The sequence below is a fragment of the Diplodia corticola genome, assembly GCF_001883845.1.
Source record: "Diplodia corticola strain CBS 112549 chromosome Unknown scaffold1, whole genome shotgun sequence".
Taxonomy (NCBI): domain Eukaryota; kingdom Fungi; phylum Ascomycota; class Dothideomycetes; order Botryosphaeriales; family Botryosphaeriaceae; genus Diplodia; species Diplodia corticola.
The window spans coordinates 220,322-240,698 of record NW_017971480.1 but is presented as its reverse complement, the minus strand read 5'-3'; the positions used below and the strand labels follow the sequence as shown (position 1 = coordinate 240,698).

The window sequence follows — 20,377 nt, the reverse complement described above, 5'->3', positions numbered from 1 at the left end:
CATTGGCCGCGAGTCAGTGGGGGAATGCAGCGGTCACGTGGCACCAACAGCTGCAGCCTGAGACGAAGAAATGATCGACGTCATCCTGGCGCATGAGCAGGAAAGATGGGAAAGCCACAGAGACGAGCGCGTGCATTAGGTGCTGCGTGTCTCCAGTGCAACAGCATCCGCATCGTTGCACGCGTCCTCGACTCATACCTCCACCAGTGTCGAATTTTTGCGGCTCAGGGCGCATCTCGTCGCATCGCGCTCCCCGCTCTGTGCTGGCAAGCCTGGCAGCTTCCATCAGCTGGCGCGCGCCGCTTGTGTCGGTGTCAGTGGGGTCGCTCTACTCACAACAACTTTCCCTCCGCCGCACCACCCAATCCCTCGACGCTTCCGCGCCACCTAACGACGTCACGTCTGCCTGCTTGATACCCACTCTGCTTATGGATTGATGATAGAACGCTTTTCTGCCTTCACTCAAATACCCTACAAACCTTGTACTATATCCATCCCAGGCCCGGGTAACGGCCACCTCTGCCCGCCATGCTTGAGGGTCTCGTCGCCAACCTGCTCAACCGCTTCCTGGGCATGTATGTCCAGAACTTCGATCCGAAACAATTGAACGTCGGCATCTGGTCTGGAGACGTCAAGCTCCGCGATCTCGAACTTCGCCGCGAAGCCCTCGATCAGCTCCACCTCCCACTCAACGTCGTCCAGGGCCATCTCGGCTCGCTCACACTTTCTATACCATGGTCGAACCTCAGAGGCAAGCCGGTGCGGGTGAGCATCGAAGATGTGTTCCTGCTGGCTGCGCCGAGGGAGGATGCGGACTACGACGCAGACGAGCAGGACCGGCGCGATCACGCGGTGAAGATGGAGAAGCTGGACAGCGCAGAGATGCTCAAGGAAAGGAACACCGATGGCATGTCTCAGGAGGAGCAGCAAAAGAACCAGAGTTTCACTGCGAGCTTGGTCACTGCCATCGTGGACAACGTCCAGGTGAGCGTGAAGAATGTGCACATTCGCTACGAGGATTCTCTGTCCGATCCCGGCCACCCGTTCGCGCTCGGCATCACCCTCGACGAGCTCAGCGCCGTTAGCACCGATGAGAACTGGAAGCCCACCTTCATCCAGAGCGCTTCCACCTCGGCTCACAAGCTCGCCACGCTCGGCTCTTTGGCGGTATACTGGGACACGGATGCGAAGCTGCTATGTTCGGGCACGGGCGCGACACAGCCATTGGACCATGCCGACTTTGTGGAGAAGCTCCGCAGCATGATCGTCAAGGGCGACAGCTCTACGATTGCTGAGCATCAGTTCATCCTCAAGCCTGTCAGCGGCAGGGCAGGCCTTGAGATGGACAAGACCGGCAAGACCGACCGACCCAAGATCAAGGCCCGTCTTCTCTTCGACGAACTCGGATTCGTCATCGATGAGGACCAGTACCGCGACGGCTTGATGCTGGTGGACCTCTTCCACTACTTCATCAGACACCAAGAATACAAGAGGCTGCAACCCAAGAGCCGGCCAAAGGAAGATCCTCGGGCGTGGCTTGAGTTTGCTGGAAAGGCAGTGCTGGACAAGATCCACGAAAGGAACCGTAAATGGTCCTGGGATTACTTCCGAGAAAGGCGCGATGACCGGAAACGGTACATCGAGCTTTTCAAGAAGAGGAAGAGAGAAGAGCAGCTCGCGCAGGATGAAACAAAGGAAATCGACCAGCTGGAGCGCAAGTTATCCTACGACGACTTGCGCTTCTGGCGTTCACTTGCCCGCAACCAGTTGCGCAAGGAGAACGTTGGCGTGAAGAAGCAGCCCCAGAAGCAGTCATGGTCGTCATGGATTTGGGGAGGCGCTGAGCAGGATTCTTCCGACGACAGTGAGATGTCAGAGAAGCAGCGAAAGGAGCTGTATGATGCCATCGATTGGGACGAGAAGAAGCAAATCACCGAAGCTGTTGATATGCCGCGGGAGTACGTGAAGATGCAGGTGGAGATGAGTCTTCGGACTGGTAGCTTCACGCTCAAGCGAGACCCCCATGGCAAGGCTACGGAGATTCTTCGTCTGCTGTTCGATTCTTTCAGCACCAAGGTCCTACAGAGAACCGATTCCATGCTTGCAGAACTCAGTCTTGATGGCATGCGGTTGTACGACGGCACCACGGAAGGCAGTTTGTTCCCTCAGATTGTCACCGTCAAAGATGCTCCTCCCGTGCCAGATGAGAAGCGCATCACAGAACTCAACGACGACGAAACCTCAAAAGAAGATGCCGACGAGGAGGTTGCCGATCCTTTCTTCCAGTTATCCTTCGAGAACAAGCCGCTGGACGGCAGCGCAGACACTGCTCTGACCGTGAAGCTGAAGGGTATGGAAGTCATCTATAACCCCAGATTCGTAGTCGAGGTGGTCAAGTTTTTCAAGCCGCCGGAGAGCCGCATGGAGTCGATTGGAGCGCTCATGGAGACTGCTGGTGCCACCGTCGAGGGCCTTCGACAGCAGACTCGTGCTGGTCTGGAGTTCGCTCTTGAGGAGCACAAGACCATCAACGCTCAGCTTGACTTGCAGGCCCCTCTCATCATTGTTCCCGACTCCGTTACCAAGGAAAGCAGCATTTGTCTTATTCTGGATGCTGGTCATGCCAAGGTCAGCAGTGAGCTCATCGACAAGGACACGCTGAAGGACATTCAATCAAAACAAAAGGGCCAGTTCTCTGAGGACGACCTCAAGCGCCTTCAGGGTCTGATGTACGACAAGTTCCTGTTGAAGCTCGACTCCACCCAAGTTTTGATCGGCCCCTCGATAGAGGAGACAAAGGCGCAACTGGTAGAGAATGATGGCTCGAAGAACCTCCACCTTGTTGAGCGTATCAACGTCGACTTCACTATCGAAACCTGTATCGTTCCCAAAGCCTCTGATCTGACCAAGTTCCGCATCTCGGGTAATCTCCCCGTTCTGCACGCTTCAATCTCAGACGCCAAGTACAAGAACCTCATGAAGCTGATCGAGGTTGCTATACCAAAATTCGAGGACCCACCTGCGCCTGATAAGCAAGTGGCGCAAGGCGCCACTGGACCTTCGAACCTAAAGCCCACCGACAATGCCAATAATGACCAGCTCACGAGGACGAGATCTAAATCATTCCAGTTCGCTGCGCAACAACGCGAGCTTGTCGTGTCAGACGCGGGTAGCGAGTTTGACGATGCCGAGTTCGAGGATGCAACTGACGGCCACAAATCCGATGTGCCTGTTCATCAGCGGAATTTTGAATTCAAGTTCACTGTGGACAAGTTGCAAGGATCCTTGTACCAATCCGACCCGGAAGGCAAGAAGCCAGATCAGCTTTTGGTCGAACTCGTTGCAGAGCATTTCTACCTCGAGTTCTTCCAAAGGCCGTTCGACATAGCGGCTGAGGTCCGCCTGAAGAGCATGGCGGTCGTGGACCATGTTGATCCAAACCCGCTACCAGAATTCAGGAATCTGATCTCGTCGGATGACGCTGGAGATAGGGATCTCTTCCAACTCAAGTTCGTCAAGGTCAACAAGGATTCGCCCGAGTTCATGCCCAAGTACGAAGGCATTGCGACAAATCTGGACGTCCATGTCTCCACCATCAACTTGATAGTAACGCGGGCGACGCTATTGACGTTGTTGGATTTCGTGCTGAACACCTTCACCAGCCCTGGACCATCTGAAGATAAAGATAAGAAGAAGATTGAGGACAGTCCTGAGGATGACGAAGAAGTCGCAGTCGCAGCTGTGAATCCCGACCCGGACAAGATTCGCATTAGAGCCAACCTCAAGGGAATATCGGTCATTCTAAACAACGATGGCATGCGCCTTGCAACCTTGAACTTGAGCACTGCAGATGTCGGTGTCTTCATTATGGGCAAGGCTATGCGCGTCGGTGGCAAGTTGGGTAGTCTCTCTTTGACTGACGACGTCAATCAAGGCGTCTCCAAGGAATCTTCCTTGCGTCAGCTTGTCACCATTGAAGGTGACGAGTTACTGGACTTTGCCTACGAGACCTTTGATGCGGACTCGAAGGCGTACCCTGGCTATGATACTTCCATCTACTTGCGCTCGGGCTCCATCAAGGTCAACTTTGTCACGGAGCCGTTCCGGAAGATTATGGAGTTCGGAGTCAAGTTCGGCAAGATGCAGGCCATCTTCAATGCTGCTCGTCAAGCCGCTGCAGAGCAGGCTAGTCAGGTGCAAGAGCGTGCCAACAAGATGCACTTCGACATCCTAATCCGTACGCCAATCGTCGTCTTCCCCCGCATGGTCGCCCCCGAAGGCCAGGCTGAGCGTGACAGGCTTACGGCACACCTGGGAGAAATCTACGCGAACAACAAGTTTGTGCCTCTTGACGACTCTAAGAACGCAGACACCGCCAACAAACTGTCTGCCGGTCTCCGGAACATTCGCCTGACCTCAGTCTTCCACTACGAAGAAGAGAAGTCGGAGGAGCTGGAGTTAATCGACAAGGTTGACCTGGGTTTCGACATCACCTATGTGGAGCACAAGCCTGAATACAAACGCCCAGACCTCGAGATCGAAGGCTCCATGTCTAACATCAACCTCAAACTGACACAGGAGCAAATGAGGTTCATGCTCGAGCTTTCCAGGTCCATTCCAGCTGCTTTTGCCACAGACCCTGAAGCAGCTATGAATGAGGATGTTGAGAGACAGGTGCCCGACTCGACGCTCAAACGCGCCAACACCATGAAGAGCATCGAGCAGGAGCCATCTAATGACAAGCAGATTGCCACCAGCCAGGGCCCAGAACTGGGCTCTCAGGAGGAGGCTTGGACGAAGCTCGACCTTGTTTTCAAGGTTGGCGCCATTGCTCTTGAGCTGATCAATGCGAAGGAGACGGAGCCTGTCGGGGACCTCGAGGCAGCAAGTCTGTCCAAATTCGCATTGAACGAGACCAGCGTGAAGATGCGCATGCTCAGCGACGGCTCGCTAGAATCGGAGCTTCTCATTCAGTCCTTCATGATCCGAGATACCCGAACTCAGGAGACGAACAAGTTCCGCAAGGTCATGTCCCTGATCAACAACGATGTCAAGCAACAGTTCATGGCCAGCGTCTCCATTTCTGGAGGCAAGGACCGCCACATGATCGTTCTCCTGACTGTCGACAGCCCTCGCGTCATCCTCGCTTTGGATTACCTCTTCGCCATCCAAGCTTTTGTCAACGCCGGTCTTTCTGTTGATGAGCCACTGGAGATCGAGAGCGAAGAAGATGATACCGCTACTGAGGACATCGATCATTCGACCAGCGACCTCTCCAGTGCCTTTACCAAGACGGGTGCTCAGACATCAGAAGCCAAGAAGCCTGAGGAGGAATCGACAATGGAGATGTCGTTCCGCATCAACGTTGTCGAGGCCCAGGCCGTCCTTATTGCGAACCCCGCGATGACCAACTCCGAGGCCATCGTGCTTGGCACAAAGCAAGTGCTCATCTCTAAGCAACACGCCACTACATTGCAGGTTGACAGAGTTGGAATGTTCCTCTGCCGCATGGACCAGTGGGAAACCACAAAGCTCCGTATCCTAGACGACTTCAGCATTCAGACTTCCCTCGATATGCGTTCGCAAGGCCCACAGTCATCTATGACAAGCATCCAAGTCGACATTGACCCGCTGGTGCTGCGTGTTTCGCTGCGCGATATCATGTTGGCCATGCAAATCTTCAACAAGGCCTCGGCTATGAACAGTAATGGAGATGCAACTCTGCAAGGCCAGGAACCCAAGAAGATTAAGGACGCCAAGACCAGTACCAAGAGCGCCCATGCCAAGTCCGCCGTCGGCGCGTCCACCAAGAACAAGCAGACTGCGAAGACGGTTTCAACTCACCGTTCGACGGCAGGAAAGGAGCTGGCCAAGGTACAAGATTCGACGGCAGTCAAGAAGGAGGAGATGAGGGTTTCAATGCGGGGCATTCGTGTCGTCATCATCGGCGATAAGCATGAGTTGCCTATGCTGGACTGGAGCGTGAAGAAGTTCGACGTCGAAGTTCGGGACTGGTCTGGCGCTATGGTCGCTGACACCAGCATCGACATGTTCTTCAACATCTACAACTTCTCCAAGTCTGCATGGGAACCACTCATTGAGCCCTGGCAGCTCGGCTTCCATATGGCCAAAGAGCAAAACCCCGACAAGCTAGCGGTTGAGCTCTACTCGCGGAAGTCGTTGGATCTGACGGTCACTGCTGCCACAATCGCATTGGCCTCAAAGTCGGCGGACTTCCTGTCGAGTGATGAAGACGTGCTCTCGAAGCCGCGCGGCACTGACGCCCCGTACCGCATTCGCAATTACACAGGCTTTGACATGAACGTCTGGGCTGTCCACGAAAACACCGATGATGGCTCTGCTGCCAAACTGGCCGATGGCCAGGAAGCACCATGGAGGTTTGAGGACCCGACGACCACCAGAGAAACTCTCGCACCAGAGGGTGCAACGGGTATTGTCGGCATCAAGCTGGAAGGCAGCGGCTTTGATAGTATCAACCGCATTCCGGTCACCCGGGAGGGCGAGTACATCTACAACCTTCAGCCTCGCAAGGATCGTATCCTCCACCGCATTTGTGTTGAGGTCTCGCTTGGCCAGGATAACGTCAAGTACATCACCTTCCGTTCCCCTCTCGTCGTTGAGAACAACACTCAGATTCCCGTCGAGATTGGTGTCTTCAGCCCCGAAGATGGAAACCTGCTCAAGATCGAGAAGGTTGCTCCTGGAGATGCCAGGCCTGCTCCCGTAGGCGCTGCTTTCATGCATTCGCTGATCATTCGCCCTGATCAAGGCTTTGGCTATACCTGGTCTAACGAGAGATTGTTCTGGAAGGACCTTCTAAAACGGCCCACGAGGATCATCTCGTGCAAAGGCGAGAGCGACAACGACTCTCCGGCTTTCTATTTCCAACTGCACGCAGCCTACGATAAGAAGGACCCGCTCACACAAGTGTACCCGTGCATGCGCCTCAAGCTGCATGCGCCCGTTGAAGTCGTGAACCTTCTGCCGTATGACTTCAAGTACAGGATCTACGATGACAACACGAAGAAGGATTGGACCAATTTCTTGCGCAAGGGAGGCGTCAGCCCCGTGCACGTCGTTGAACTTTCCCACCTGCTGCTCATGAGCGTTGATATGCAAGACACGCCGTTCAAGCCCAGCAAGTTCTCTGTCATCAACTCATCTGACAAGGAGAACTTCCGGCGTGAGAAGACGGTGGAAGTCAAGGACAACCAGGATCTGACATTACGTCTGAAGCTCCACTACTACAACATTCCGGACAGTGGAGGCGCTTTCAAGGTCGCGGTGTACAGCCCTTACGTTTTGCTCAACAGGACTGGCCTTGAGCTCGACGTGCGCAGCAAGGCATTCCTGGGTCAAGCGAAGGCTGCTGCAGGCGCCAGCGTGTTTGCAAACACGCAGGGCGATTCAACTAGGGCCCAGCCGTTCATGTTCTCCTTCCCTACCGACGACCACAAGAACCGTGCGCTCATCAAGGTCGGCGACACGAATTGGAGCAAGCCTCAGAGTTTCGACGCAATTGGTAGCACGTACGATGTCGCGCTTCCGAGTGTCCAAGGAAGATCAGAGATGCACGTGGGCGTCACTGTTGAAGAGGGAGAGGGCAAGGTAAGATTGACCTTTTGTTTGGGGACGAACAGTGCTAATGATGTGTAGTACAACCTGAGCAAGGTCGTGACCATTGCTCCGCGGTACATCATCAAGAACAAGATGAGCGAGGACATCAACATCCGTGAGCCTGGCTCCTCAAACATCTTGACCTTGAAGAACAGCGACCTTCTTCCCCTTCGTTATCTGCGCTCTGGTGAGCGGCAACAGCTTTGCCTGTGCTTCCCTGGCGTCAACAACCAGTGGTCGGCGCCTTTCGACATTGCAAATGTTGGAAGTGTCCATGTCAAGCTCGCCAAGGCTGGTCAACGCCAGAAGCTGATCCGCGTTGAGATTCTCATGGAGGGCGCGACGATTTTCTTGCACGTCAGTGTTGAGACCAAGCACTGGCCCTTCTCCATGCGCAACGAGAGCGATACGGAGTTCTTGTTCTGGCAGACTAATCCCAACGTTGATGAGGATGAGGAAGACAACGGATCCGGGTGGCGCCCTGTCCGGTACCGTCTCCCACCCAAGAGCATCATGCCGTACGCTTGGGACTACCCCGCCGCCAAGAACAAGGAGATTGTGCTCAAGGCCAACAACAAGGAACGGCACATCAAGCTCGCCGAGATTGGCAATCTGGTCCCGTTGAAGCTCCCGCCGCCCCAGAACACTAACCGCGGCAAGATCATCGACCTCAGTGTCGTAGCTGATGGGCCGACGCAGACGCTTGTCATTTCTAATTGGAAGCCCTCGAAGAGTTTGTACAAGCAGAAGTCAGCCACAGCGTCCAGGTCTACCACGGATGGCTTCGAGGTCAAGGACATGGACATGGACGTTACGTTCAAGGCTAAGCTGCGTATTGCTGGCATCGGCGTCTCTCTCGTCAACAGACAGCTTCGCGAGCTTGTCTACATCACGCTGCGTGACATCGAGCTCAACTATGGCGACTCGGCGTTGTACCAGCAGTTCTCGAGCACCATCAAATGGATCCAGATCGACAACCAGCTCTACGGTGGTATATTCCCCATCCTATTCTACCCCAGTGTCGTTCCCAAGACGGGCAAGGAGATGGAGGCGCACCCGATTCTCCAGGCCTCCATCACGAGGGTCAAGGATGATTCGTACGGCGTGCTTTACATCAAGTACTTCTCTTTCCTGTTGCAGCAGATGACGCTCGAGATCGACGAGGACTTCATCTTCGCGCTGCTTGATTTCGCCAAGATTCCTGGTGCGTCGTGGTCCGAGGTCAAGGAGGGTAAGCTCTGCGAGGAGGAGCTCGATATCCCGGAGCCGAAGCAGGAACAGGGTGGCCAGGATGTCTACTTTGAGCTTCTACACCTGCAGCCGATGCAGTTCGATCTGTCCTTCGTCCGCACCGAGCGTATCAACGCCGAAGACACGATGACGTCCTCGAACCCCTTCATGTTCGCCGTCAATGTCCTCACCATGTCTATCGGTAATGTCAACGATGCTCCTCTGCGGTACAATGCTCTCATCCTAGAGAACGCCCGTGTGTCCGTCGCAGCTCTCGTCAACAGCATCAAGAACCACTATGTCCAAGAGAGTTTGCGGCAGGTCCATCTCATCCTTGGTTCCGCCGACTTCCTCGGCAATCCTGTCGGCTTGTTCCAGAACGTATCTTCTGGTGTCACGGATATCTTCTACGAGCCTTACAAGGGTCTCGTCATGACGGACAGGCCTCAAGATCTTGGAATCGGCATCGCCAAGGGTGCATCTAGCTTTGTCAAGAAATCAGTCTTCGGTTTCTCCGACAGTATGGCGAAGTTCACCGGCAGCTTGTCAAAGGGTCTTGCCGTTGCCACTATGGACCAGGAGTTCCAGAACTCCCGTCGCATGAAGCGTTCGAGGAACAGACCGAAGCACGCTCTGTACGGTATCACCTCCGGCGGCAACGCATTCGCAGAGAGTCTGGCCAGCGGCATCGGCGGCCTCGCCCGCCACCCACTTCAGGGTGCGGAAAAGGAAGGTGCACTTGGCCTTGTCAAGGGCATTGGCAAGGGCTTGCTAGGTGTTCCGACCAAGGCTGCCATCGGCGCCTTCGATCTCGCGTCCAACATGGCCGAAGGCGTACGCAACACGACCACTGTCTTCGACCAAGAAGGCCTCGACCGGGTCCGTCTCTCCCGGTTCATCGGGCAGGACGGCATCGTGCGGCCGTACAGCCAGCGCGAGGCGCTCGGCCAGTTCTGGCTCAAGACGCTGGACAACGGCCGCTACTTCAACGAGGACTACATCGCGCACCTGGAGCTGCCCGGCAAGGACCTGCTGGTCATGTTGACGTACAACGGCATTATGCTCGTGAAGACGCGCAAGCTGACGACGGAGTGGGACGTTCCGCTCAAGGACATCCAGACCATCAGCAAGGAGCGCACTGGCATGAGCATCACGCTCAAGGGCGGCACCAACGGACCATTCATCCCCGTCGCGGACGAGCAGAGTAGAAACTGGCTGTACAGACAGGTCGCGGTTGCGGTGAACGCGTACAACGACAAGTGGAATGCGAAGGGTTAATTGAGAGAGGGGAGTTTGAGTCGTAGCCTTGGGATGGGGATAGGTGGTGAGCGTACGTACACCCGGTGGATTTCGTGATTGCTCCTATTGTTTGTTCCTGTTAGTTTTCTCTTTGTTTGTACGAATCATTAGAGTAGGGGTTGCATGGACTGGAGAAGGCGGATTAGCGAAAATCGTATGTTCAGTGTGGGATGGTAGGCAGTTCTGGCTAGATTGAACATTGTTTCTCCTCTCCTCTCTTCTCTTCTCTTCAACTTTGGATCCTGCTATGGGGAGTACATGACCTCATCTGCAGAAAACCGCAATCTCTTCCCCTCCCTTATTTAAACCTCTCAATGAGGTACCAAGATCAAGTCTTTTCCCATCATATTTGGCGGGATTCAATACGATTTATTTGAGTAGTAGTCGCAGTCGAAATCGGCGCTTTGACTTGTATGCGTTGTATTTTTTCTTATTTTTTTTTTGGAAAAGCATTCATGTCTAAGTGTTTGCTGTAATTGCGGCACTCTTGGGGCAGAACAGGTCGATCCCAATTCGCCGCTTTCAATAGCACATCCACCTCTTTGCTTCGTTAGTGTACTTCCATAGAGATCATGCACGAGTTAGAATGGTGGCCCAGGCTGGAGAATGGCAGAGCTCTTGCCGTATCTTCGTTCCAGTCTTTGTAGTAATGTTGAAGACGGCCTGAAGTTGCCGCCTTGAGTATCCAGTACCTGGTGAAGCCACACAGAGGGGGCCCATGGAACTTTCTCAGGGCCCAATAGCGCCGGACGTCGCGGATGACATAATAGACAATCACCGCGATGGCAATGATGCCAGCTACGAAGACCATGGTGATCTGTCGAAGGAGAGGGGGATTTCGCACGCTCAAACGCGCAACGCAGAGGTTCAATGGGATTATATCAGTTTCCAAGCCGGCAAGGTATCCTGGCGAGCAGATCGGAGATCAGGCTCGAACAAGACTCGGTCGAAAGAATGCTGGGAAGACTTGCATATTGACCCCGCAGCTTGGTAGCCATCCTTTTCGCCTGCATAATGGGCTGAGACAGGAAGTGGTTCGCCGACAAGTGTGACGATGCGTCTTCGCGGTGGGGTGGGCAAGGGAAAGCGTGCCTCAGGCATGGGGTGCGGCGCCAAGGAGCCACGGGAGCCGGCCGGTTCACCCCGCAAACAAAGAGTGGCGACAGTGGCGCTGCACCCGGTCCGCCCGAGCTGCCCGAGCTGCCCGAAGATAAGCCCGCTGCATCGCCACGGCTGCGGCCACCGGACAGTGGCGAGCCTGCTCGAATCTTCACGCTTGGCTATCGGGCAAGCTGCCACACTGCCGCCGTGATGACCTGCGCCTGCGGGAGCCCGCGGGCCGGGGGGCGGCCAGCTCCCCGTCTTTGACTCATTGGGCCGATAAGGGCCTGGCCGTGAACGTCATCGTATGAGCACGCCCCAGGAGCTCTTCAGGAGATGGTGCTGGCGACGGCGGCGGCGGCGGCGACGGGCACGAGGATAGAGGTTCAGATAACTTCAGAGTAATGGCGGCCGTGTTGCTGTCGCTGCTGCACGCCACGTGCGGCGTCGCGGCTTCCAGAAGCTGCTGGCACTGGCTGCGCCTGTGGTTGCCTTGCTCAGGTCGGCAGGCGGTACTGGTGCCGCTGGGTAAGCAAGCAAGCACCTGCGCGCCGATGCCCGCCCGCCACTCCTCCTGCCGCCGCGCCTACTTAAGCCCCAACGCCCCCAGCTCTGCTGCCTCTCCTACCAACCCAACACCCGCCACCCGCTCCATCTGCCTTTGCGCTCCACTTGCCGTCGCATTCTCATCAACACACCCTCTCAGACCGACACAACCACACCACCATGCAGATCTTCGTGAAGACCCGTACGTTCCCCTCACCGCCGCTGCTGCTGTCGCCTTCAGCCTGCTGACATGTCGCGCAGTCACCGGCAAGACCATCACCCTTGAGGTCGAGTCGTCCGACACCATCGACAACGTCAAGAGCAAGATCCAGGACAAGGAAGGCATTCCCCCGGATCAACAGCGCCTGATCTTCGCTGGCAAGCAGCTGGAGGATGGTCGCACCTTGTCCGACTACAACATCCAGAAGGAGTCCACCCTCCACCTCGTCCTCCGCCTGCGCGGTGGTATGCAGATCTTCGTCAAGACTCGTACGTGCCCGCTCGCCCCCAACCCCATCCATCGCAATATGCTGACGTCATCACAGTGACTGGCAAGACCATCACCCTTGAGGTCGAGTCCTCGGACACGATCGACAATGTCAAGTCGAAGATCCAGGACAAGGAGGGTATCCCCCCGGACCAGCAGCGCCTGATCTTCGCTGGTAAGCAGCTTGAGGACGGCCGCACCTTGTCCGACTACAACATCCAGAAGGAGAGCACTCTCCACCTCGTCCTCCGCCTCCGTGGTGGTATGCAAATCTTTGTCAAGACTCTCACCGGCAAGACCATCACCTTGGAAGTTGAGTCCTCGGATACCATCGACAACGTAAAGTCCAAGATCCAGGACAAGGAGGGCATCCCTCCGGATCAGCAGCGTCTCATCTTCGCGGGCAAGCAGCTGGAGGACGGCCGCACGCTTTCGGACTACAACATTCAGAAGGAGTCGACTCTGCACTTGGTGCTGCGTCTGCGCGGTGGTATGCAGATTTTCGTCAAGACCCTGACTGGCAAGACTATCACGCTCGAGGTCGAGTCTTCGGACACCATCGACAACGTGAAGAGCAAGATTCAGGACAAGGAGGGCATCCCCCCGGACCAGCAGCGTCTCATCTTTGCTGGTAAGCAGCTGGAGGACGGCCGTACGCTCTCCGACTACAACATCCAAAAGGAGTCTACTCTGCACTTGGTGCTTCGTCTGCGTGGCGGCCAGTAGACGGTTGGAAGAGGATTGCGTTTCTCGACACGGGCACGGCGTTTGGGCATAGGCACTGAAGCATGGCCCGGTGCCTTTTTAGATAATGTTATGAAAGTATGAGCCTACGGGCTTGGCCTGCGGGCCACATTTCCACGTTCAAAAGTGCTTTCCTGTTGGGTGCGTGCGTGCGTGACATGGAGTGGTGATGACGACTTTGTTGAGAGGGGGAAAACCCCGCTTGCGTGTTCACATGTTCCTAAGACGCATGCGGCCAAGCGACGCCGCAAATCCAATTCAACCACACACTACTGGACTTGGTCCACCGACTCTCGTAGCCGACACGCTGTGCTGTGACCAGCTGCCGAGTGTCGACTCCGGTCGGCATGGGCGACCTCGGTGACGAGGGCAGATCGGTGTAATAAGCTCGGGCTCGTGCCGCCCCGCCCTGCTAAGCAACTGTGGAGACCAAGCTGAGTTGCTGAGTCATCACTACTTCGTCCACAGACGACCAAGTACATAAGAATTGTTATTTCCGACGCTCACGGAGAACGCGGAGACAACAAAGTGTTAGCTCCGACTCTATTGTACTATGCTGTCACGGGTCAGCACACTAGTTTCTAACAAGTGGCGGGGAACACCATGATGGCGGGACGTACAGACTGAATGGCCACTCAATCGGCCGCCCTTGTTGCCTGATATTCAGACCCAGTGGGGGCGGGTAAATATGCGGGGCGCTGATTACTCGAATAGAGCGGAGTTTAGCGGCGGTGATAGGACGGAGAAAGCACAGCAGCAAGAAAGATAAAAGGCCATACGGCCACGCTCGACGCTTGTCACCCATTGTTACCACCCGACAAAAGGCCCCCACTCACAAGAACGAAACCACGATAAACAATGGCTGCCGAGTCGAAGATGCAATACGTCAAGTACGTTCTACCAACACCCTTCCGGTTGAAGAGCTGCTGCCTCCTTTGTGCTTTTTTCCTTGGGGCACGCAGCTTCGGCGTGAGTGTGGGAGTTTTCGAGCTCTTGGGTCATAATTGCGGATAACCGCGGCATGCGGTGGCAATTTGGGGTGACAGTGCTTGATTGGCGGGGATGAGAGAATGAGCGTGTTGGACTGACCTGTCAAACAGCCTGGGCAAGTCTGGCCTCAAGGTCAGCAAGGTCATCCTCGGCGCCATGTCGTACGGCTCGAGCGAGTGGCAGGAGTGGGTGCTGAACGAAGCCGACGCGCTGCCCCTCCTGAAACACGCCTACGACAACGGCATCAACACGTGGGATACCGTGAGTTCCGATTCACAAAAGACACCCCGCGTACAAAAGCGCTCAAACGACTGACTGACTGACTGACTGCCTCCAGGCGGACATATACTCGCACGGCCGCAGCGAGGAGATCGTCGGCAAGGCGCTCAAGCAGTACTCGATCCCGCGCGAAAAGGTGGTGATCCTGTCCAAGTGCTACTTCGGCGTGGCCGAGGACGGCACGCAGCCGCCCATCGCGGCGACGGGCGCCAACGACGGGGCCGAGTACGTCAACCGCGTGGGCCTGTCGCGCAAGCACATCCTCGACGCCGTCGATAAGAGCGTCGCGCGCCTGGGCACCTACATCGACGTGCTGCAGATCCACCGCCTCGACCGCGACACCCCCAAGGAGGAGATCATGCGTGCCCTGAACGACGTCGTCGAGAGCGGCAAGGTGCGGTACATTGGTGCGAGCTCGGTAGGTGTAGTAGTACTTTTCTCTCTCTCTCTCTTTTTCCTTCCTTATATATATATGTTCCCCCTCCCCAGCTCCCCCATCACCAAAAGAAGGAAAACAAAAAGGAAAGACGAAAAGAAGAGAGAGAAAAACTAACACACCCCGATCAAACATGAATAGATGGCAGCATGGGAATTCCAGCTCCTCCAGTCCATCGCCGCGACGCACCACTGGCACCGGTTCATCTCGATGCAAAACTACCACAACCTGCTCTACCGCGAGGAGGAGCGCGAGATGATACCCTACTGCCGCGCCACGGGCGTCGGCCTCGTGCCGTGGTCGCCCGTCGCGCGCGGCGCCCTCGCCCGCCCCTTCGCCTCGCGCGGCGCCACCCTGCGCGACCGCACCGACAACTTCCTCAACGCCATGGTGCGCGGCCGCGAGGGCGAGGCCGACGCCGACGCCGCCATCGTGGGCCGCGTCGAGGAGCTCGCCGGCAAGCGCGGCGTGAGCATGGCCGCCGTCGCCACCGCCTGGGTGCTGGCCAAGGGCGAGTGCCCCATCCTGGGCCTGTCCACCAAGGAGCGCATCGAAGAGGCGGTGAGGAACAGCAACTTCGTGCTGAGCGACGACGAGATCAGGTATCTCGAGGAGCCGTATAGGCCAAAGGCCATCGTGGGCTACTGAACAGAGGGTGGGGGGAAAACTTGAGACGTCGTCTTTACCTGTCAGATATTGCGTAAGTAGATTAACACAACGATTCGCATGAACGCCTGTTTGGTCGATTAATCGTTGAGTTATGTACGTGCAAACTCCAAAGCAAGTAGAAATAATGATGATGAAGTATAGGTGCCAAGCACGAGCAAAAAGCCTTGGCATGAGGGTTTTTTGGTCGACCATTAAGGCATAATATTAAGAGTGGTATCAACGATAGATGTCAATGCAAATAACTCCACAAGCCCCTTTACTTCTTCTCTGCGTTTCGGAAGTGATCATTTGAATCACGCCTTGGGATGATCCGTCTCAGAAACCTTGTCCGTGGGTCCAGCCTCCAGCGAACTCGAGGACCGATGCGTACCATCAACGACGCCCTCTCCCTCATCCCGGCGCCAAAAGTCCTTCTTGCCCCTAGCGGCACGCATGAGCCACGGAGGGAAGATGCCACCCTCGATCTTGTACGTCCAGGGGTCCTTGACATCCTTGTCGGCGGGCTGAAGACGGCCGCCTGAAGCCAGCCCAATGAGCCAAACAAGAGTGTTGATGAGGATGTAGGAGCAGATGCCGGCAATCAGACCATCGGCGATGGAGTAGGTGAAAGGCATGATGGCAATCGTCAGGAAAGCAGGCACGGCATCGCCGAGGTAACCCCAGTTGATATCCTTGGCAGCCTTGGCCATGAGCGAACCCACGATGATCAGCGTGCATCCAGTAGCCCAGGGAGGGATCGACGCGAAGATCGGGGCGAAGAAGATGGAAATGAAGAAGCAGAGACCCGTGACCATGGCAGTGAGGCCCGTCGCACCACCTTCGGAGATACCAGCACCGGATTCGATATAAGCAGTGACGGGGGAGGTGCCGAAAAGGGCACCAATCGAGACACCGAAAGCGTCGATCAAGTAGGCAATCGCGCTGCCCTCAAAATCTTGAGTCCTCTCGTCGATGGCGCCGCAGAAGCGAGCCATGGAGTACATGGTACCAGTGCAGTCGAGAATGTCGACATAGAGGAAGGTAATGAAGGCAAGGCCAAATTGACCACCGTACTGGGAAATGTCCCACTCCTGCACGTCAAGCACGCGCTTGATGGGGTGGAAAGTGACGACTTTCTTGAAGAAATCAAAGGAGCTGTTTCCGGTCGCGGTATACGGGAAGTACGTAACGGGAGTGGGCCTGGGCCAGCTGATGATGGAAACAAGCAGGATGCCAATGATGATGGCGCCCTTGACGCGGTACATCATCAGAATGACCGTCATGAAGCCGCTCAAGAATATGCCGATCCACATGGCAGGGTTGCGCATCTTTTCCGACGAAGGGCAGAGTCCAGTGTCCGGGTCCTGAAATTGGGACTCGCAGCCAGCAAGCTCCAGGGGCGTAGATGTCGCACCAACGACTGCGCCAATACCGGCAGAGTATGTCAAGCCAATCAGAGTCAGGTATAGACCAATTCCGACCCCGGTAGCGAGCTTAATGGAGGCGGGGATGGCACGGGCAAGCCATTGGCGGAGACCGAAGATTGTGAGGCCCACGAAGACGAAACCTTCGACGAAGACGGCGGTAAGCGCTACCTTGTAGGGAACGAGGCCGGAGCCGTGGTAGCCGACGACGGTGTAGGCGAAATAGGCATTAAGCTGCTTGAATCAGCATCCACGAAACTTCCCGCTGCGGAAACATGTGTGCTTACACCCATGCCGGGAGCCAGGGCGATTGGCATATTGGCGAAGAGACCCATGCAGAAGCTGCACAGGGCGGAGATTGCAGCAGTGGCAGTGACGAGATCGCGCTTGACCTCCTGCACACACAGCATGTATTCGTCGTTGGTCTCGCACAAATCGGCCATGCTCTCTGCCGGACACACACAGGTGCCGCCAGTCTCGGAAATAATGGTGGAGTTGACGGAGATGATGTAGGCCATGGCGAAGAAGGTGGCTAGACCGGCGCGGATTTCGGTGAAGAAGTACGAGTTCTTGCGCTCCTTGGGCTGTGGGAGCGGTCAGCAGCTGGGCGGGATGCAAGAGAGGTTGGACTTGCATGGCCGCTGTTGGCGAGGCGGAAGTACCTGCCAACAGGACTCTGCGCAATGCGCAGGTTGGCGTTGTGGATCCAGGTCATGGTGTGGACGTGGTTGCAGTGCGCGATGACGGGCGCGCCAAAGGCCTTGGAGGCTTCAAAGTCTGAGTTGGAGTCTGGGTGAGGCGAGCATCAGGCGGTGCAGTTGCAAAATTCGAGCCTCGGGTGTTATAAAGAGCCGGATCCATTTATCAAAGGTAGCACCAGCCGCGTGCTTCACAGATAAGGATCCTCTTGGCAGCTTGGCCTGGCTTGCGGCGAGACCAGCGTGTGGCGACATCCTGCCAATCGAGAGTCATGAAAGACGCGAGCCTCGGAGCGCCAAGTGGGCTGACGACTCGGCGCCAAGCTGGCTCGCGATGTGCCGGTACCGGCCGGCACTGTGGTGGCTTTGGCGTGGGTGAAACGCGGCTGACAGCCGTTTAGAAATGAGAATGCTAATGACGCGGAGATATCGCCTTGGCTCTCACTGGCCAGCTACCGTGAGCCTGGTGGAGGGCGCCGCCGCGGCGGCGCGGAGAGGGTGCGTATCTGCTGTGGCGGGCAGCGGGCGTCCTGGGGGCCGCCGCCGCACAACACCAAAGCGCAAGCGAGGCATTGCTCCGCGACGTGGTTGTGGAGCATCTGCGCCGCTGTTGTCGAAGGATGAGTGCTGATCCAATGCTACTCGTCAGGCCAGAAGCGTGGCCTGCAGGGCGCCGTGAGCCCCTGTTTGCGCGTAAAAGTAGACGACATGGCGACTCGTCGTTTCGGCGGCGGCGTCGAGGCCCGTGTCGCAGGATCGCACTCGCGGCGGCGGCGGCGGTCTGGATGAGGAAGGACGTCGTGTGGAACGTCGAGGAGCGTCGAGGTTCGACGCGGCGGCGGGCCTGTCCTCAGGGCAGGCGGGCAGCGCTGGGCTAGCCGCTTTGGGGAGCGGCCTTGGGGAGCCGCAGCGCGGGGCACGGGGGACTGTTCAGGACTGCTGCCCCGCAATTTTTCTTCAAGACAGCTCCAAGTTATACATACACCATCGTGGGTGCTGGTTTTGCTCGCCCGCCGCGACACGGCCCGGGCGGCGAATGAGCGAGCGCACGCAAGCCGTCGGTGGGTTCGTCCACGGCGCCGCATCACTGCTAGTTTCGTCGGAACGGGAAACCTTTGCCCGCGCGCCCGCGCACTTGCGGAAATCTTAACACGACCGCCTTCTCGCCACGTGACTTCACCCTCAACCACCGTCGTCCATCGTGGCTGCTGCCGGGCCTGCCTTGCCCCAGCCAGCTTCCGCTTAACAGCTCTGCAATGCCCGCAGTCACCCGAGGCCGCCCATATAAGCTGCTGGCGCTGCCGGCGCTGTCGTGAACCCGCAAGCATCCGAGTCTCAAATGCCCCGCTCAGCCGTCGCCACCTCAATACGCTACAGACCCTCGCTGAAGCCGGCATATCCCTCGCTCTGCTCCAACTTCCGCTTCAAACCCCTCGCGAGACCCATCATGGCGAGCTTCCACACCACCCCCGCTGCCGCCACCAACGGCTCTGCAAAGCGGTCCATCCAGCCGCGCGCCTGGTCGCTGGACGAGTCCATCTCGGTGAAGGACTTCGCCGGCCTCTGCGAGCAGACCGCCACCACCGACGACTACCCGCTCGCAGCCGCCGTGGAGAAGAACATCCCCGTCTACGATCTCGCCTCCTTCTCGCTCGACGACCAGGCCGCCATCGACCGGCTGCAGGACGAGTGGAACCATGTCCTGCTCTCCGGCCCGGGCGTCTTTGCCGTCAAGAACCTCTACACCGACCACTCTGCCATCAACGCCGCCAACAAGGCCTACGATGACATCATCGCCGCCGAAGCCTCGGGCGCCAAGGGCGACCACTTCGCCGCCTCGTCGGCCAACTCGCGCATCTGGAACTCCTTCAGCAAGCACGGCCTGGCCGACCCGAGCTCCTTCGTCGCCTACTACTCGAACCCGTGGCTGTCCCACATCTGCGCCGCCTGGCTGGGCCCCGCCTACCGCATCACCGCCCAGCTCAACATCGTGCGCCCGGGCGGCGCCCCGCAGGTCTCGCACCGCGACTACCACCTGGGCTTCCAGACCGCCGACGCCTGCGCCCGCTTCCCCAAGGCTATGCAGGTTGCGAGCCAGCTGCTGACGCTGCAGGGCGCCGTCGCCCACAGCGACATGCCCCTGTCCTCGGGCCCGACGCGCTTCCTGCCCTTCAGCCAGCAGTTCCCCCAGGGCTACATGGCCTACCGCCGCCCCGAGTTCAACGAATACTTCCTCTCGCGCTGGGTCAGCCTGCCGCTATCCAAGGGAGACGGCGTCTTCTTCAACCCCGCCCTCTTCCACGCCGCCGGCGCCAACGAGAGCTCCGACATCGACCGCAGCGCCAACCTCGTCCAGATCAGCTCCGCCTTCGGCAAGCCCATGGAGACGGTCGACGCCCTGCCCCTGGTAGAGCGCTGCTGGGAGGATATCAAGGCGTTGAAGAAGCAGGGAGACGCCAAGGCGCGTGAGGTCCGGGCGCTGATCGCCGCCGTGGGCGAAGGCTACCCCTTCCCGACGAACCTGGACAAGAGGCCGCCCGCGCCGGGTGGAATGGCCCCTGAGAGCGAGCAGGAGCTGCTGCTGAGAGGGCTGGACGAAGGATGGAGCACCGAAGAGGTTGTGGCGAACTTGAAGCAGATGAGGGAGGACTCGAAAGCTTGAATGCAGGTTGCTGGTGATGAACGGTAAGCGTTTGCCAATTTGGACTTGAAGCGTTTTCACATATCGCATACTTAATGAGTTAACCACACTATCACGGATGAAGAAGGCACAGAGGTACAAAAAAGATTTTATCAAGCTACGGTTTTCCTTGAATAAGACATGAGTAGAGATAGATAGACACATAGACCGAACTCC

General features: G+C 57.0%; 5 protein-coding genes across 5 annotated transcripts; 4 read left to right on the top strand and 1 right to left on the bottom strand.

Annotated features, from left to right (window-relative positions):
• Nucleotides 1–528: 528 nt before the first annotated feature.
• On the top strand, nucleotides 529–10,146 carry BKCO1_100071 (vacuolar protein sorting-associated protein vps13; the record flags this gene model as incomplete). Its single annotated transcript, XM_020270092.1, has 2 exons — nucleotides 529–7,629; nucleotides 7,678–10,146. 2 exons carry the CDS (start codon nucleotides 529–531, stop codon nucleotides 10,144–10,146), a joined length of 9,570 nt encoding a protein of 3,189 aa, XP_020135231.1.
• A 1,848-nt stretch (nucleotides 10,147–11,994) lies between these two features.
• On the top strand, nucleotides 11,995–13,027 carry BKCO1_100070 (ubiquitin; the record flags this gene model as incomplete). Its single annotated transcript, XM_020270091.1, has 3 exons — nucleotides 11,995–12,016; nucleotides 12,076–12,303; nucleotides 12,360–13,027. 3 exons carry the CDS (start codon nucleotides 11,995–11,997, stop codon nucleotides 13,025–13,027), a joined length of 918 nt encoding a protein of 305 aa, XP_020135230.1.
• An 876-nt stretch (nucleotides 13,028–13,903) lies between these two features.
• BKCO1_100069 (alcohol dehydrogenase) lies at nucleotides 13,904–15,398 on the top strand (the record flags this gene model as incomplete). Its single annotated transcript, XM_020270089.1, has 4 exons — nucleotides 13,904–13,935; nucleotides 14,146–14,296; nucleotides 14,373–14,732; nucleotides 14,892–15,398. The coding sequence occupies 4 exons, from the start codon at nucleotides 13,904–13,906 to the stop codon at nucleotides 15,396–15,398; spliced, it is 1,050 nt and encodes a 349-aa protein (XP_020135561.1).
• A 314-nt stretch (nucleotides 15,399–15,712) lies between these two features.
• Nucleotides 15,713–17,537, bottom strand: BKCO1_100068 (mfs agza xanthine uracil permease; the record flags this gene model as incomplete). The annotated part of the gene is made up of 3 exons (XM_020270088.1): nucleotides 15,713–17,056; nucleotides 17,110–17,406; nucleotides 17,493–17,537. 3 exons carry the CDS (start codon nucleotides 17,535–17,537, stop codon nucleotides 15,713–15,715), a joined length of 1,686 nt encoding a protein of 561 aa, XP_020135562.1.
• A 1,322-nt stretch (nucleotides 17,538–18,859) lies between these two features.
• Nucleotides 18,860–20,182, top strand: BKCO1_100067 (phytanoyl-dioxygenase family protein; the record flags this gene model as incomplete). Its single annotated transcript, XM_020270087.1, has 1 exon — nucleotides 18,860–20,182. The coding sequence occupies one exon, from the start codon at nucleotides 18,860–18,862 to the stop codon at nucleotides 20,180–20,182; it is 1,323 nt and encodes a 440-aa protein (XP_020135563.1).
• Nucleotides 20,183–20,377: the final 195 nt, after the last annotated feature.